At 42.5% G+C, this 17363-nt stretch overlaps 1 protein-coding gene across 1 annotated transcript in view; it reads left to right on the forward strand.

The window, feature by feature from the left end:
- The window catches only part of PITPNM3 (PITPNM family member 3), a 141575-nt gene that overhangs the window by 112889 nt on the left and 11323 nt on the right, over window positions 1-17363 (forward strand). Inside the window, exons 13-19 of the mRNA XM_034421066.3 lie at window positions 28-176; window positions 902-1018; window positions 2168-2284; window positions 3640-3788; window positions 5180-5329; window positions 14507-14690; window positions 14983-15111. Coding sequence (XP_034276957.1) covers window positions 28-176; window positions 902-1018; window positions 2168-2284; window positions 3640-3788; window positions 5180-5329; window positions 14507-14690; window positions 14983-15111 — 995 coding nt within the window. The remainder of the gene's footprint in view (window positions 1-27; window positions 177-901; window positions 1019-2167; window positions 2285-3639; window positions 3789-5179; window positions 5330-14506; window positions 14691-14982; window positions 15112-17363) is intronic.

Below are 17363 nucleotides of genomic sequence, written 5' to 3' on the forward strand. Positions count from 1 at the left end.
AATGAAATGCCTGTTTGTTTTCCACAGTAACTTCCAAATGGTGGGGAGCCAAGCGAATAGATTATGTTTTGTATTGTCCGGATGTCCTCACAGCCTTTCCTACAGTGGCTTTGCCACATCTCTTCCATGCCAGCTACTGGGAATCAACAGATGTGATTGCTTTCATTCTGAGACAGGTAACAATGCCTTCCTTGTGTGCTCTCCCTCTGTCTATATCTGTGGATCACAAATACAATGTGCATCTTGGCCACAAAACTGAATTGATGGCCTTGCAGGAAATCTCTGCCTCATTTAACTAATTCAGTTGCTGCGTGGATAAAATCGGCAAAACCTTTCAGTGTAGAATAGAATAGAATAACATAGTTCAAAGGGACCTTGGAGGTCTTCTAAACCAAACCCCTGCTTAGACAGGAAACCCTACACCACTTCAGACAAACAGTTATCCAATCTCTTCTTGAAAACTTCCAGTGTTGGAGCATTTACAATTTCTGGAGGCATGTTGTTCCACTGATTAATTGTTCTGTCAGGAAATTTCTCCTTAGTTCTAAGTTGCTTCTCTCCTGGATTAGTTTCCACCTATTGCTTCTTGTCCGGCCTTCACGTCCTTTGGAGAATAGTTTGACTCCCTCTTCTTTGTGGCAGCCCCTGAGATATTGGAACACTGCTATCATGTCACCCCTAGTCCTTCTTTTCACCAAACTGTGTAAGAGAAGATAAAAATGCAGTTAAACTAATGAAAGGCCAAAAAGATTTATGCAAATTTTCCCGTAGACAAGAACTTCTTGCAAGCAGTAAGCCGTTGTTCTAAACCTGTGGTGTACCAAGATTCATTCATTATTTTGAACTTCTTTGGCAGAATGACTATGCTGAGTGCTGTTCCCATGTTTATGTCTCGTTTCAGGTGATGAGATTTGAAACCATCAATGTCAAGGAAAGCAACAGTTTGGATCCAGTGACTCTCAGCCCTTCAAATCCCCGAGAGAAATGGCTGCGCAAAAGAACCCAAGTCAAGCTAAGGGTACAGGATTGCCTTTTATCCAATCCCTCTATAACAGTGATGGCTAACCTTTTCCGGACTGAGTGCCCAAAGTGTGCCCCTGCATGCGCCCTGCCCCCCCATCAACATGCATGCGCCTGCCACATGCCCCTGCCCCCCCGTGCATGCGGGGGACCCCCGCACACACACACATACCACACGCATGCGCAGCATATACCCGAAGAGCAGCTGGCCGGGCGGGTAGTGTGCACACATGCGCAGCGGAGCTAAACTGGGGTGACAGCTCGTGTGCCATCAGAGAGGACGCTGCATGCCACCTCTGGCACGCGTGCCATAGGTTCGCCATCACGGCTCTATAATTTAGCATGTTTCAAAGAAACTGAAGCCATTTTAAACCAGTTTTTAAAAGAAAAAGAAAACAAGAGCAGCAGTGGTTGCGCCACCAAAATGAGTTGATGCATTTTAGATTTGATTCAATTTGTTACCGCTTGATTTTTTTTTAGACAGGGCTGCCTTTAGGGTTATATCTTTTTAATTGCTTTTCTTATCTTGTATTTGTCCAAGTAGTCTATGGAAATAGAGGGCTGTAATAAAGTTTAATAATAACAATAGCAGTTGGATCAGCATTTGAAAGATAGGAAGTGATGAAATACTTTTTGTGGCCAGGTACTTTTTCAAAGATGGCAAGAAAGCCAGAAGGATTTCTGATCATCCTGTGTTGTTTAAAATATAAAAGCAACACTCGAAGCCTGAAATGGGTGCATATAAATCTCAGTGGAATTTTATTTTAATTTGTCAAAGGTGTAATTAAGGAAAGAGGTCCAGTTAGGTGTAGTGATGAAGGCACAAGGCTAGCCATGAGACCATCAGTTTGTCCCACCTTAGGCAAAAAGCTAACTGAGCGTCCTTTGGGCTACTAGCTCTCAGTCCTAGAAAGCAGGCAATGGCAAAGCACTTCCAAAATCTTGCCGAATTGCAGGAACTTGCCTAAAAGTCAGCATTGACACAAACATACACATGCAGAGTTAAGGAAAAGATCAAGAAGGCGTATCCACATATCAACATGTAAGGGCTGACTTTGGGTTGTTTCTCCTAATCTACCTTTTTTCTAGGTTGGTTAGTGGTTGGGATGATCCAGTCACTTCATTCCCTTCCTTGTTTCCCTTTCAGAATGTAACTTCAAACCACAGATCGAATGATGTCATTGTTGCAGAAGATGGCCCTCAGTTGCTAGTTGGCCGGTTCATGTATGGACCACTTGACATGGTGGCTTTAACAGGAGAAAAGGTAACATTCCAAGGACATCCTTCCCTCTCTCCCTCCTTCCCTGTTAAGCCATTGAAGACATGTAAGCCCTTAAGAACACGAAAAGAGCCCTGTAGCTGATTAGATCAAAAGCCAGGGGTGAAATGCAGCAGGCTCTGACAGGTTCTGGAGAACTGGTATCAGAAATTTTGAGCAGTTCGGAGAACCAGTAGCGGAAATTTTGAGTACTTTGGAGAACCAGCAAACACCACCTCTGGCTGGCCCCAAAGTGGGGTGGGAATGGAGATTTTGCAATATCCTTCCCCCAGGAGTGGGGAGGGAATGGGGATTTTGCAGTATCCTCCTTCTGTAGTGAGGTGCGAATGGAGAGTTTACAGTATCCTTCCCCTGCCACACCCACCAAGCCACACCACGCCCACAGAACCAGTAGTAAAAAAATTTGGATTTCACCACTGCCAAAAGCTCTTCTATTCTGCATTTTCATATCAACTGACCATATTCCAAACTTGTAAACTAGATATGAGTTCAATACTTCATCTCTATTGCTTCTTCTGATCCCATGGCCTGCAGTTTTCTGAAGACAAATATTTCTATAGCATTTAATTATGCCCTTCCCTGTATGAGAGGATGCTTGTAGGAAGCTGGCTTGTTCTGAATCAGATCCTTGTTCTTTGTGTCAACTCTGCTTAGAAACAGTCCACAGAGTTTCAGGCAGCAAAGTATTTATTTCTTTTGATCTGCCTGTTGGAGATATTTTAGTTAGAGAGTGAATCTCACAAGCAAAGTATGTAATTTAAAAATATAGGAGGGACCAAGCTCATGCTCTACTCTTTGCAAGATCTTTAACTGGTGATTCATATTTTGCTCTGTCTTTTATGAGATAGTCCTACAGATGTTTGAAAGTTACTATTATTTTCCCTTTATTGTTTCTTCTTCAGGATAAACATGCTGTGCTCTTTCAGCTATTTCTCATTGGACTTGGTTTCAAGGCCCCTCGCCATCTGGATTGTCCTCATCTGGCACTGTCTTTCTTAAAATGTGGCACCTAGAATTGGACACATGCTTTAGCTGCAGACTGAACAGTACAGAGCAGCGAGCTTTTCTTGTGCTTCTATTAAAACCGACTAAAAATTGTCAGTGATGTCATACTGCTGAAATAGCTACTAATCCTCAAAGCTTTTGCCACAATGTTTTAGGCTTTAAAATGCTGCAAAACTAGTTTTTCTTTGAGAGACTAATATAATATCCTTCATGAACTTTGGTGTTAACTGTGTATGTGTGTCGATAGGAATTTGTTTGCCTAACCTGAACTTCTCTATTCCTGCATTTTAATTCCATAAAGGAATTTTACCACATGTTCTTTTTTCATCTTTCAGGTTGACATCTTCATTGTGACCGAACCTTCCTCTGGACGTTGGGTCTATTTTGATACAGAAATCACCAATAGTAGTGGTAGAATCTCATACAACGTCCCCAAAGACAAAAGACTTGCTGTTGGCGTCTATCCTATTAAAATGGTAGTCAGGTAAGTCTGGAAGGATATGAATACATCCTTAAATTGTTGAGAGATTGAGGATTATGTCCTACTCTCATAAAATGTTAATCAAATTCTAGTGTTAGAGTTTTCTACAACACATGTGCTTGAGGCTGGGAGTTGATGGGGGGAATTATTTATCACGAACGAAGACAAATACGAAGAAAAAAACGAAGAGCCTTGGTAGTACAGTGGTCTAAGGCACCCTGTTATTAAGCTGGTTATTAAGACCAGCTGCCTGCAATTACTGCAGGTTCGAATCTCGCCAAGGCTCAAGGTTGACTCAGCCTTCCATCCTTTCTAAGGTAGGCAAATTGAGGACCCAGTTGTGGGAGCAATAAGCTGACTTTGTATAAATATACAAAAGAATGAAGGCTATTGCTTAGCGCATTGTAAGCCGCCCTGAGTCTCCGGAGAAGGGCGGCATATAAATCAAGTTTTTTTAAAAAAAAAAATACGTGTCCCAGAATAATGTTGTAGGATCCAATTTGGGTGGGTCAACAGGACCAGAGGTTTTGTCTTCCAAGCCTTCAGACTCGTGCTGGAGCTCATCTTCCGGGAACTTCTCTCTAGCAGACTGTATTTTGGGGTGCTCTGTGTGTGGTATTTATATGGTGCCTGTTGTATGTAGCTTTTTAGATGTTCTCTGAAGATGGGCTCCAGCACAAGTCCAAATGCTCATAAAACAAAACCTCTGGTCCTGATGACCGGTCCAGATTGAATCCTGCCAGATTATTTATTTTCAATTATAATATACTTATTTTAGGGATCACGCTCCAATTTTCATCTATTTTCATACCATACCATATCATGGCAGGAAGCTTTGGCTTCCAGTTTTACAGTTACGATCCAAGAGCTGCAAATAAGGGACTAAATGATGTTTCTTGTAGCTCGGGTCACAAATTGCCCATTGCTGTTGTAATGAATACAGTATTTTTATTACGCTATTTTAGAATCCTTATCACTCAGTGCCAGTTACTATTATAAAGATAAATATCACCATGAGCCACAGAAAGCAAGAATTTTGCTATTGGAATTTGGCAGTAAAAATGTCCTTCGTTATGCATGTCCTTGGGCTGATTCACTTGCAGAATGAACACGTTGACAGATCACTGCAATCTGACGTAGTCCATACGCATGTCTCCCTCTTAATAGCTGTTCCCAAGTAATGGGACATGCAAAGCTATGTGTTCACAAAAGGAAGATACAGTTTGATAGTCTTCCTCTCTACTAATACTTTCTTGGAATTTCTATATCATTTAAGTAAGCTATGACCATCATATGAAAAGCTGAAGGTTTTTTTTTCTTCTGATCTCAATATAAGGCCAAGGTATGATGGCTTTCTGTTATAATTGTTTTCTATGTTCCTTCATGGTCATCAGGGGAGATCAGAGTAGTGCCATAAGCTACTTGACTGTCCTTCCTCGAGGAATGGAGTGTGTCGTCTTCAGCATTGATGGGTCCTTTGCTGCCAGCGTCTCCATCATGGGCAGTGACCCTAAAGTCAGAGCCGGAGCAGTTGATGTTGTCAGGTAAAAGGCACCTCACAATTCCATTAAGTTTTATTTTTTGTTTATTTTATTAGATTTATTATAGCCTCCTGTTCCAAGAGATTCTGGATGGCTTACAAAATAATACCAAATTAAAACAAGCCAGCTAAAACAACTATTATTAAAAAGCATAATAGTGCATATCACCATGCCCAACACATTAGCATCAGCCAGGTTTTAAGGACTTTTCAGAACCCCAAGAGAGAGGGTGTTGTCTGTATCTTGGGAGGGGGGATGTTGTTCTAGAGCAGTGGTCCCCAACCCCCGGTCCGCGGACCGGTGCCGGGCCGTGGAGTACCTGGCACCGGGCCGCGCAGCGGCCGGGGGACATGAACGCTGCAGCGCAAAGGCTCCTGGGCCGTGCGCAATGGGCCGTGCGCAAAAGCTCCTGGGCCGTGCCCCCACCCCTGCGCGTGCTCAGCGGGCCGCGGCGATAAAAAGGTTGGGGACCACTGTTCTAGAGGATGGGGATCACAAGAGAGAAGGCATACTTCCTTGATCCCACAAGATGGCAGCCTTTAATAGAAGGGACCTGGAGTACACCCAACTCAGCAGTGGTGGGATTCAAAATTTTTTACTACCGGTTCTGTAGGCGTGGCTTGATGGGCATAGCATGGCTTGATGGGCATGGCTTGGTGGGCATGGCAGGGGAAGGATACTGTAAAATCTCTATTTCCACCCCACTCCAGGGGAAGGATCAGAGGTGAAATGCTGCCGGCTCTATCCGGCTTGCAGAAGCCGGTAGTGCCGTCTGCAGGTAGTTTGGAGAGCTGGTAGCGCCAGTGGTGGTAAGCTCCTCCCCCACCAAACCAGGACGTTATCACGTCCCAGTTTTAACCATCTGCGCATGCGCAGATGACGGCGCGCGCAGATGACATACGGCGCATGGACATCAGTGAGCCGGTAGGAAAAGTAAGTACATTTCACCCCGGGAAGGATACTGTAAAATCTCCATTCCCTCCCCACCCCACTCTCCTGCTTTTCAGCTCCATGTGCAGGGCAACAAAAGAAGACCCAGCCGATCAGCTGGAACTCGATCAGCTGGGACTTGGGAGGGAGTGAATAGAGGCGGGGCGGGACCAGTCAGAAGTGGTATTTGCCGGTTCTCTGAACTACTCAAAATTTCCACTACTGCTTCTCCAGAATGTACCTGAGAAAGGTGATCCTTCAGATAACCAAGTCCTATTCCATGAAGGGGTTTAAAGGTATCAATCAGCACCTTGAATCATACCCAGAAGCCAAATGACAGCTAGTGTAGCAGTAGTGATACATGGGCACAATGAGGAGTGCCCATTATTGCTCGCACTGCTGCATTTTGAACTAGCTGTAGCTTCTGTCTGGTCTTCAAGGGCAGCCCCAGGTAGAGTACAGTACAGTAGTCCAGTTGTGAGGCTGGCACTGCCTCCTGGGCGAGGAAAGAGCACAACTGCCACATAAGACATATCTGTGCAAGGGCAAATTAGCCAATCCAAGTGAAAATAGCCAATGGCTTCCAGACAGAATTCCTGACCTTCCCTATAAAGGCAGCCCCTTTTGTCTTCTGATAAAGCAGTCAAGTGATAATCATTCCTGAAATAAAATATGCGTTGGCATATTCCTGTTAGTTGCACCTTGGCAATACCGATACTCTGTTTGGGAATAACCTTGTTACATTTTTACCACTTGGTGGCAGGAGTGCTTAGCGAAATATCCCCAGGCAAAACTTCCAGGCGCCATGAAATATTAAACTCTGAAACTACTCTTCAACTTTTTGAAGAAAATTGTGTTTCCTGTCTCCATCATATGCCCCCTGACCCCTCCCTACTTTTTCTTGTGATTCTCCTGCCACCAAGTGGTCACAACAGGAGTGAACAAATTTAAAATCAAAATCTTAAGAATGGTTAAAGTAGCAATGAAAACAAATGCATAAAACAAGAAGAATTAATAATATTAACAACTTACAATCTCGACTTACAACCATTCATTTAGTGACCAAAGTTACAATGGCATTGAAAAAAGGAACTTATGACCATTTTTCACACTTTTGATCGTTACAGCACAGTCACGTGATCAGAATTTGGATGCTTGGCAACTGGTTCATATTGATGATGTTTGCAGTGCCCTGGGGTCATGTGATCACTTTTTGCAACCTTCTGACTAGCAAAATCAGTGAGGAAGCCAGATTCACTTAACAACCATGTTACTAACTTAACAACTGATTCACTTAACAACTGTGGCAAGAAAGATCATAAAATGGAGCAAAAGTCACTTAACAAATGTCTCACTTAGCAATAGAAATGTCAGGTCTCCAAGTGATGAAACCCATTTAAAAAAGAAATAGGCAAAATCCATCTTCCAAAACAAATTCCTTTTATTTCGGTACTTATCAAATTGGCAAAGTCTGTTGTAATTCCGGATCTGACACAAACCAGAATTACAACCCTTAATATTGCAAGTTAGAAACACCCCTCAAAAGTCACATTCTCCAATAAACATTCAATCCACATTTCCCGATGTCTTCAAACTCCACCTTCCACTAGCCAAAACAATCCTCACTATCTATTCGCTCCTTCCCCCCATCTTTAGAATGTGGCGAGCCCAAAAAAAACCCTTACATAGGAAAGAGAAAGAAAAGGAATAAATGAGTATACTAGAGAGCTAAATAAAATGGCTACATATATGTCAAATTCGGGCTCGACAGGCTGCCCACCCTCAATTGAAAAGAAACTCCTGCAACTATACAGAATACAAAAAGATTGCTATTAGGTTAAATATAACAACACACATGCATATAAAACTTAACCGCCCCTGCCAGCTACAAGATCCCCTTTGTGTTTGTGTGGATACTTTAATGGAATTTCCAAACCAATCTATCAGCATTAACTTTCAGATTAACAGGAAGGTTTACCGAGGTGGCTTCTGAAATGAGATACCCCTTCCAGTGAATTAAATATTGTAACTGCCCTCTGTAAATTCTAGAATCCAATATTCTTTTAACTTCATAATGTTCATGGCCAGCAATGATTAAAGGCTTGGGAGCGGCACGGTCTGCTGGCCGCAATGAAGAAGTAATCAACAGCTTTAACAAACTACTGTGGAAAACTGGATGTATTTTCCCAAACAAGCGAGGGAATTTTAGTTGTACAGTTACTTAATTTATTACTTTGTTTATTTGAACGGGTCCCAAGAACTTTGGACTCAGTTTCCTAGAATGCAACTGTAATTTCACGTGTTTAATTGACAGATAAATTTTATCTCCTACTTTGAAAAGAGATTGCTGCAAATGATGTCTATCAGCTTGCTTCTTGTGCATTTCTGCTGCTGCACTCAAAAGCCTTTTTTGTATTCCTTTAAGGAGTCTATCCATTCTTTTACTGACATGGATGGAGGGGGAGTCCCTTGGCAACTCTGGCATGGGGACAAATTCCAGTCCAGTACTAATCTGGAATGGGGTTAACCCTGTGCTGCTATAAGGCAATAAATCAGCCCAGTTGGACTGTTGGTAATTTACATAACACCTTAAATATTGACCAGTCATCGCATTAGATTGTTCCGCCGATCATGGAAAGATGAGCTTAACCCTTGAGATGACCCAATAGCTTTTATAAACTCCCTCCAGAACTTTACAGTGAACTGCACCCCTCTGTCTGAAATTATCCTGTGTGGTACTCCATGTAATCGATAGATATGGTTAACAAACAGATTGGATAATTTCCTGGCTGATGGCAATCCTGGACACGCGACAAAATGAGCCTGTTTGGAGAATAAATCCACTATGGTCCAGATGACTGTATTTCCCCCACTTTCCAGCAGATCCACTATAAAATCCATTCCTATTTCCTCCCAGGGTCGCGATGGGTCTGCCACAGTCCTGGAGATTTTCCTGGTCTGGTCTTCACGGTAGCACAAGTGGCAAAACTTTTTACATAGTCCTCAATGTCGCGCTTCAACTTTGGCCACTAAAACTGTCTCCTGACCATTTGTAGGGTTTTTAAATAACCAAAATGTCCTCCCTGTTTTGAATTGTGGCTTTTTTGAAGTACATGGAGATGTAAGGTTTTGGGGACATATAACTTGGATCCTTTCCATGCTACGCCATCTCTAATAGTTAACAGGGTTTTATTTTCTGGGTACCAAGGGTCTGTTCTTAGTTTGTTTTGTGATTTTTTGGTCATTTCTGATTTATCTTTGATTTCTGGTCGTTTGACTTGTGCCCAAGTGATCACCTGAGCCGCCTCCTCGGGGGAAGGTGGAATTATTGGGTGAATCACTTCTTCTCGTTTGCTGTTAAATTGGGGTTTTCTTGACAGCCCATTTGCTAATAGTTTTTTTCCCCCTGGGAGGTACTTCAATTGGAAATTGAATATTTTGAAGTACTGCGCCCATCTAATTTGTTTTGGAGAGAGTTTCCTGGGAGTTTTTAGGGCTTCTAAATTCATATGGTCTGTCCATACCTCGAAGGGGTTATTGCTGCCCTCTAAAAACTGTGTCCAAGTCAGTAAAGCCCAACGGACTGCATAAGCCGCCTTCTCCCATACCACCCACCTCCTTTCAGTTTCTGTAAGTTTTTTGGACGTATATGTGCAGGGTTGCAGGTCTCCCTTTGCGCATTTCTGGAAAAGCACCGCTGCCACTGGTACGTCACTAGCATCAGCTTGCACTACGAAAGGGAGGTCTAGGTCTGGGTATTTTAGGATGGGTTCTTGTGCGAAATGTATTTTTCAACAATTCAAAGGCTTTTTGACATTATAAAGTCCATTTCAGGAGTTGTCCAGGTTTTGGCTTGGTTGGTTCCCACCCTCCCGACCCCCCGTTTTTAATAATTCAGTTATTGGAAGTGCAATTTCAGCAAATGAGGGAATAAATTGCCAGTAAAAGTTTGCAAACCCCAGGAAGCTTTGCAGTTGTTTGCGAGTTCGTGGGGGCTGCCAATCCAGTACTGCTTTCACTTTTGCTGGATCCATCTCTATCCCCTGGTTTGAAATGCGGTAGCCAAGATAATCTAGAGTATCCTTATGGAATTCACATTTGGACAACTTTACATATAGCTTTGCGTAATTTTCTTAATACTTTTCGCACTAATTTGATGTGCTCTTCTAGGGTTTCATTGTAAATAAGGATGTCACCCAAATAGGGCCTCGTTTGTCAGCTGCATGAAAACCCCTGGGGCAGTGGTGAAATGTAAAATTTGTTACTACTGGTTCTGTGGGTGTGGCTTGGTGGGGGGCTAATGTGACTGGGTGGGCGTGGCCAACTTTTTTTTTTCTTTTAAAAGCATTTTTTCTACAACCTTAAGAGGTTGCAGAAAAAAATGCTTTTAGAAGCCTCTGACGATCCCAGCTGAGCCGCACGATCATCAGAGGCTTTTTTTTTTACTTTTAAAAGCATTTTTTCAGCCGAAGGGGTTGTAGAAAAAATGCTTTTAAAAGTAAAAAAAAAAAAAAAACCTCTGATGATCGCGCGGCTCAGCTGGGCATGGGGGGAGGGGCACCGGTAGATTTTTGCTACCAGTTCTCCGAACCACCCGCCTCCATCGCTATCGGATCAGGTGATCCGGTCTGAACCGGGAACATTTTACCCCTGCCCTGGAGCCCCTTGTAATCCAAACAGCATGACTCTGAATAGAAAGCTGCCTATGGAGCAGTTGAAAGCAGGTTTCCATTCATCCCCCCACAATTTCAGGCTCAATTGTGGTTGTAAGTCAAGGACTAACGGTAAAAGGAACTGCCTGTGGAAGCCTGCATGGGAAAAAAAATTGCCCTGAGGGCCTTTTTAAAGCTTGTAAAGATGTCAGGCCCCTCAGAGAAGGTTTAGTCAAATTCACCATTGTAGGCAGATTTCCTCAGATGCGTTCAGTCAGACTGGAGTTTTCTCAAACAGTCCAGAGTTAAGTATCATAGTGCTTTAAAGGCAGCAATTTGCATTTTGCCTGGAAACAAATAGGCATCTAGTGCAATGCTTTAAGCACAGGTGTAATCTGGTCTCTTAGCATTGTTTCCTAGACTCACCTGGCTGTTTAGTTATGTAACAATTAAAACCTCCAGGTGCTTAAGACTCACAGGCAATGCCACATAGAACACATTAACGTGGTCATGGCCTGGATTTTACCATTGTGTGCACCACACTATTAAGTTATTCTCTTCCAGAAAGGGGGACAGTTGAGGTCACAAACAAAAACTCCTATTTGATTTAACAACTGCAGTGCACTCATAGGCCCTCAGTGCTTTCATCGGAAGGATGAGAATAGCTTCATGCTGCAAGCTGCTTCCCTTTTAGGAGGATATGCAATCTTCCACTGCATATAGAAAAGGAAGAACCCATGACTCAGCTTGCAATCACTGACCTTCCCTTGACTGACAGACAACTCTGAGCAATTCTGTCCAAGCTAGAGATGGAACCATTGTTGGATCTGTGGCTCCTATTTCTAAATCTCAGTTATCTATAATACCAAAATTGATAATATCTGTAGCCAAAGAGATAAGGGACACAGTGGCTCGGGGGCTAAAACACTGAGCTTGTCGATCGGCAGTTCAGCGGTTTGAATCCCTAGTGCCGTGTAATGGGGTGAGCTCCCGTTACTTGTCCCAGCTTCTGCCAACCTAGCAATTCGAAAGCACATAAAAAATGCAAGTAGAAAAATAGGAACCATCTTTGGTAGGAAGGTAACAGCGTTCCGTGAGCCTTTGGCGTTTAGACATGCCGGCCACATGACCACGGATGACGTTTTCTGACAGCTGGCTCTTCGGCTTTCAAACAGAGATGAGTACCACCCCCTAGAGTTGGGAACGACTAGCACATATGTGCGAGGGGAATCTTTACCTTTACCTATAGCCAAAGAGAGAACACAATCTACACCGGAGGTGTGAAACTCACAGCCAGATGTGTCACATGCTGGCCACGCCCACCCCCGGTTTAGTGAAAGGGGAAAATCCCGATACGCCATGTGACGCCGCTGTGATAACGTGAGTTTGACACCCTGCCCTGATCTACACCCTCTTCTTGCCCAAACAAAGACCATCAGGCCAGCCAACCCACAGCCTACCCTGAAGCCAGTTTGAAATGTGTCATTATTTTATTGGATTTTATCTATCACATTGTTATATTGCCACAAACTGGAAAACTTTTGGCAGTATCATTAGAATAATCTGCTTCATCCAGGACTGGCTACAATTGATAAGACAGCAGTCTCACAATCCCCTTACCAAGCATGGTAGATTTTAAGACTAGCTTTTAACTGCCTGTCTTAAGAAGTGGAAAGCTCCTTAAGAAGAGATCTATCCTTTTTAAATAAAGAGGCATTTGGCCTTCCCTCAGAAAGGCATGCCTAATTTTAAGCAATATGTAATTACTAACATCCTCTTGGCTAGAAGTTGGAAGCCAGGTTGTGCAAGGATATAAAAATATTGTTGCCAACATGCTCTCATGTATTGCAAATTGGGGTTGATCCAATTCAACCCTCATAGTTAACTCTCTGTTAAAAATACAGTATTCAGATAGCCCCAAATGTAAAATAATTTATCTGTAAGAACTTCCTAATTTAAAGTGTCTCTGAAGTTTCTATAGTAGAACTGTGGGAGAAAAAAAGAGAACTCGGAGCAGGTTTATTGGTAGATGCAATATACCATATTTTTCGGACTATAAGATGCACCAGAGTATAAGACGCACCTTAGTTTTTGGGGAGGAAAATAAGAAAAAAGTTGATTGGTGGGTGGATGGCCTCTCGGAATACCCCCAATCAGCTGTTCCCAGAGGTGAATTTTAGCAACAGGTTCATTGGTTGTGAGCTCTGTACCTTGCTTTTTTTTTCTGCCTCTGAAAGCCTCCGAAACAGAACTTCAGAAAAAAAGCCTTTTTTTTTCTGAAGCTTCTTTCAGAGGCTTTTATTCTGAAGGACTATCTGTACTGTGCTCAATCTCCTTCCTTTGGTATATAGATTAACCTCTTCCGATCTGTTGGTTATTGTGTCATTCTCCAGATGTGTTAGCATAGTTTGGTTAGAACCTTTACTGATTCTTCTTTTGTTGCTTGCCATATTATTTTAGATAAAAGCCTTTCAGAGGCTTTTTTTCTGAAGCTCTGTTTGGAGGCTTTTTTTCTGAAGCTTCTTTCAGAGGCTTCTTTCAGCTCTGAAATCTCTGTTTGCGAGGCTGGGAGGGGCTTCATTCGGAATATAAAATGCACCCAGATTTTCACCCTCTTTTTTTGGGGAAAAAGGTGCATCTTATATTCTGAAAAATACGGTATGTGGGGACAGGGGGAAACTTTATTGCTTTTCTTCTTGTATTTCGGATCACTGTCTACAACTTTTGCAAACCATGTTTAATATGCATTTTTTACTTTTTTCATTAATATGCATAATTTATAAACTTTTATCTAAGGAGGAAAAAGATGTCAGCAGTGACTGGGGAATTCTGGGAATTGAAGTCCATGCACTATAAAAGTTTATCAAGGTTGAGAAACACTGGATGAGAAAGAAAGTTGAAATTGAAAGTAATTGATACGGAGGTAAAAGAGGGAACTTATTATTAAGAAGACTGTGTTAAATAATACAGAGAAATGAAAATTTTGAAGGATAAATCATGCTTATTTACTGGTTTCAGAAGTATTTTTAAAGTGCTACACATTTGCATTCAATTGTAAGCTAAATAATTTTATCCCCCTATCTCTGACTGTTATAGCATGCTAATAACCATGGGACCTCAGCTCCTTACAATTTCACTTTCACAACCATCATGTACAATTCCATCCCTTCCCTCTTCCTAACCATCTGTTTTTCCTTATGGTTACTTTCTCACCTTTTGGTACTCTCCCATTCTCACTCTCCCCTCTGGGATTCTATCAGACCGAATAAATGTCTATGGAGATTCTCTGTCATCCAGGTCATGATTGTCCCAAAAGCGCTTTTTCAAAAGGCAACTGGTCTTTCTTGGTTTTTCCTTGAAGACATGAACTGAAGAAGCTTCTTGGATGAGAAACAAAACCTCTTCAAGGAAAAACCAAGGAAGTCCAGTTGCCTTTTGAAAAGGCACCTTTGAGACAGCCATGACCTGGATGACCGAGAATCTCCATAGACACCTCTGTAGTTACCTTCTCACCTTCTGGTATTCTCCCATTCAACCCCTCCCCTCTACCAGACAGAATAGTCATAAACTGTTTGATGATCCCTTCTCTCTAACACAGGCATTGGCAAGATCTTGGCTACCTGATTATCTATATCACAGGACGTCCCGACATGCAGAAGCAACGTGTTGTCTCTTGGCTGTCTCAGCACAACTTCCCTCAAGGAATGATTTTCTTCTCTGATGGTCTTGTCCATGATCCTTTAAGGCAGAAAACCATTTTTCTCCGGAATCTTGTGCAAGAGGTAATAGTTGATAGCCTTCCTCCTTGCCCTTTCAGGAGCATTGAATGGGGAAGTTTTGAAGTTTGGTTAATTAGACACTAATTTTCCTGAGTAATTAGATCGGATTCATGGCCAGAAACAGCCATCACGTGTGAGCTAAGACTCCCATTAATCCATATACTTCATAGTTCAAATTCATGATTGCTAGTGACCCAGACTGATGACATGAGTCAATTGGGGTATTAATTGGGGAGCTATTGGCTCTGATTGGTATCACATTTTCATGGCTAACCTTTGACATTTCTCCCTCCAGTGCCACATCAAAATTTGTGCTGCATATGGCTCCATGAAGGACATTTCTGTGTATAATGTCCTGGGTCTTTCCCCCTCTCAGATTTACATTGTTGGACGACCAGCAAAGAAATATCAGACTCTGTGCCAGGTGATTTTTTTTCTTTTTCTGGAAGATTTAAGGGCCCTGGAAAATATGAAGGTTTTGGGGGCATTGTACAATTAACCCTTGTGAGATGGAATTTGTCTGCAGCAACAGCAAACCAGAGCACTTAGCTTAGTCTTACGTTTAGTATATAGAAATATACTAAAGGATATACACGCTCTCCTTATTTAAGTCTTAATTGTAAGTCTTCGAATCATAGAATTGTGGAACTGGAAAGAATTGCATGGATAATCTCGTACAGTGTTTCTTCATACGGGTTGAGGAATTCTGGAAGTTAATGTCCATACATTTTAAATTTGATGAGGTTGAGAAACCCTGATTTACTCCTACCCCCTATAGCCGTGATGGCGAACCTATGGCACGCGTGCCACAGGTGACATGCGGAGCCACATCTGTGGGCACGCGAGCATTGCCATAGCTCAGCTCCAGTGTGCCAGCTGATTTTCGGGCCTTCCGGGCCCGCTGGAAGTCAGGAAATGGGCTGTTTCTGGCCTCCGGAGGACCTCCAAGACGGTGGGAAAGGCTGTTTTTGCCCTCCCCAGGCTCCAAGGAAGCCTCTGGACACTGGAAAGGGCAAAAAAAAAAAGCCTATTGGGCCCACCATGCCATTGCGTGCCAAAAGCGGTGGGAGAGCGGGGGGCGGGTGCAGGGGGGCATTGAATTATGGGTGTGAGCACACACGCGTGTGACCCTCCCGCGCTCCCCCCGCTTTTGGCACGCGATGGCAAAAAGGTTAGCCATCACTGCCCTATAGTGTATAAGAAAACTAATAAAACCATCCTTGAAAGATGCTATTTCTTTAAAAAAAAAACTCCAGAGAATTCCAAAGCTTCCTAAGTAGAAATTTGCACTGTTGAACAGATCGCCATTATATTTAAATAAAACCTAGGTAGCTGCAACATATTCCCATTCTGGAGTCTTTGGTGCTGTCCAAGCTTGTTTGCTTGTTTGCAGAACTTCATTACCCAACTAGATAACATCCTCAGGTAACATCTGTATAACTTTCACTGAATAATGAAATGTCTGCATGGAAACAATGAAGCTCAGAGAGCACCAAGAACTCAACAGATCAATCCCAAACTACAGATTCTTTCTTCTACAGCTAGTCCTTGATTTAGAACCACAATTGTGACCAGAACTTCCATTGCTAAGTGATGCGGTTGTTAAATGAGTCATGCTCACCTTTTTTTTTTTTGGCCAAGGTCATTAAACAAATCACACAATTCTTAAGTGAGTCCAGCTTTCTCCGTTGACTTTGTTGGAAGCCCCTTGAGAAGGGTGCAAATGACTGCAACCGTCATATACACAGTACATGCTGGTTACCGAACAACTGAATTTTGATCACATGGCTGTGAGGGCACTGTGACAGTCTTAAATGCAAAGACGAGTCATAAATCACTTTTTTCAGTGCCATTGAGCTTTGAATAGTTGTTAAACAAAAGGGTCATAATTTGAGAACTCTGTATTATGCCCATTTTTTCTGACCCTATGGAAAACATTTCTTGATCGAAAGAGTATGGCTCTCTTGTGCAACTGATGTGTTTCCCCAGTTTTGTTCGGGCTGAATCTCCCACGTTCCTTCAATCTTTTCATTATTTATTAAATTTGTTTGCTGCCCATCTCACTGCGAGGCAACTCTGGTGGCTTACAACATTAAAAAGAGCATTATAGAGCATGTTCTCAAGTCATAGCATCATCTGTGTTACCCTCCATGGAACCTGCTCTAAGTTGCCTCATACCTCTAGAAATCGGCTGCCAAAATTATAGATGTTCCAGGTGTAGAGGCAAGGATAGTGATTTTCCCTGTGGTTGCAATCCAGTAGCGATCGCTGCCCAGGTGTCCTTACTTCCTGGTTTTAACCTGGTTTTAACCAGTAAGTAATGTTTTTTTGCCTTCTGCGCATGTGCAGAAGGTGACACACGCGGCACGTGCACTTCCGAACCAGTAAGAGAGGTAAGTAGATTTCACCCCTGTGTAGAGGGGAATAAGAATTTCACTTCTTTTTGATTCAGTATTCCTCCTAATGTAGCCCAGAACTATGTTAGTGCTTCTTCTACCAGCTGTCTAGCTGCCTCATGTTGCCAATGACTACATCTAAGACCTTTTCCCATGTAATGCTTCTAAGCCGTAAAACTTCTTCTAAAACTTAAGTGTTATATCTATGATTTCTATGCCAGCAGAATAAAACCTGCAATGGCCATCAGCATTTTTTTTTTACTTACCTTATGTTGCATTG

Source organism: Pantherophis guttatus, chromosome 1 (genome assembly GCF_059756535.1).
Source record: "Pantherophis guttatus breed Tessera chromosome 1, ASM5975653v1, whole genome shotgun sequence".
NCBI classification, from domain to species: domain Eukaryota; kingdom Metazoa; phylum Chordata; class Lepidosauria; order Squamata; family Colubridae; genus Pantherophis; species Pantherophis guttatus.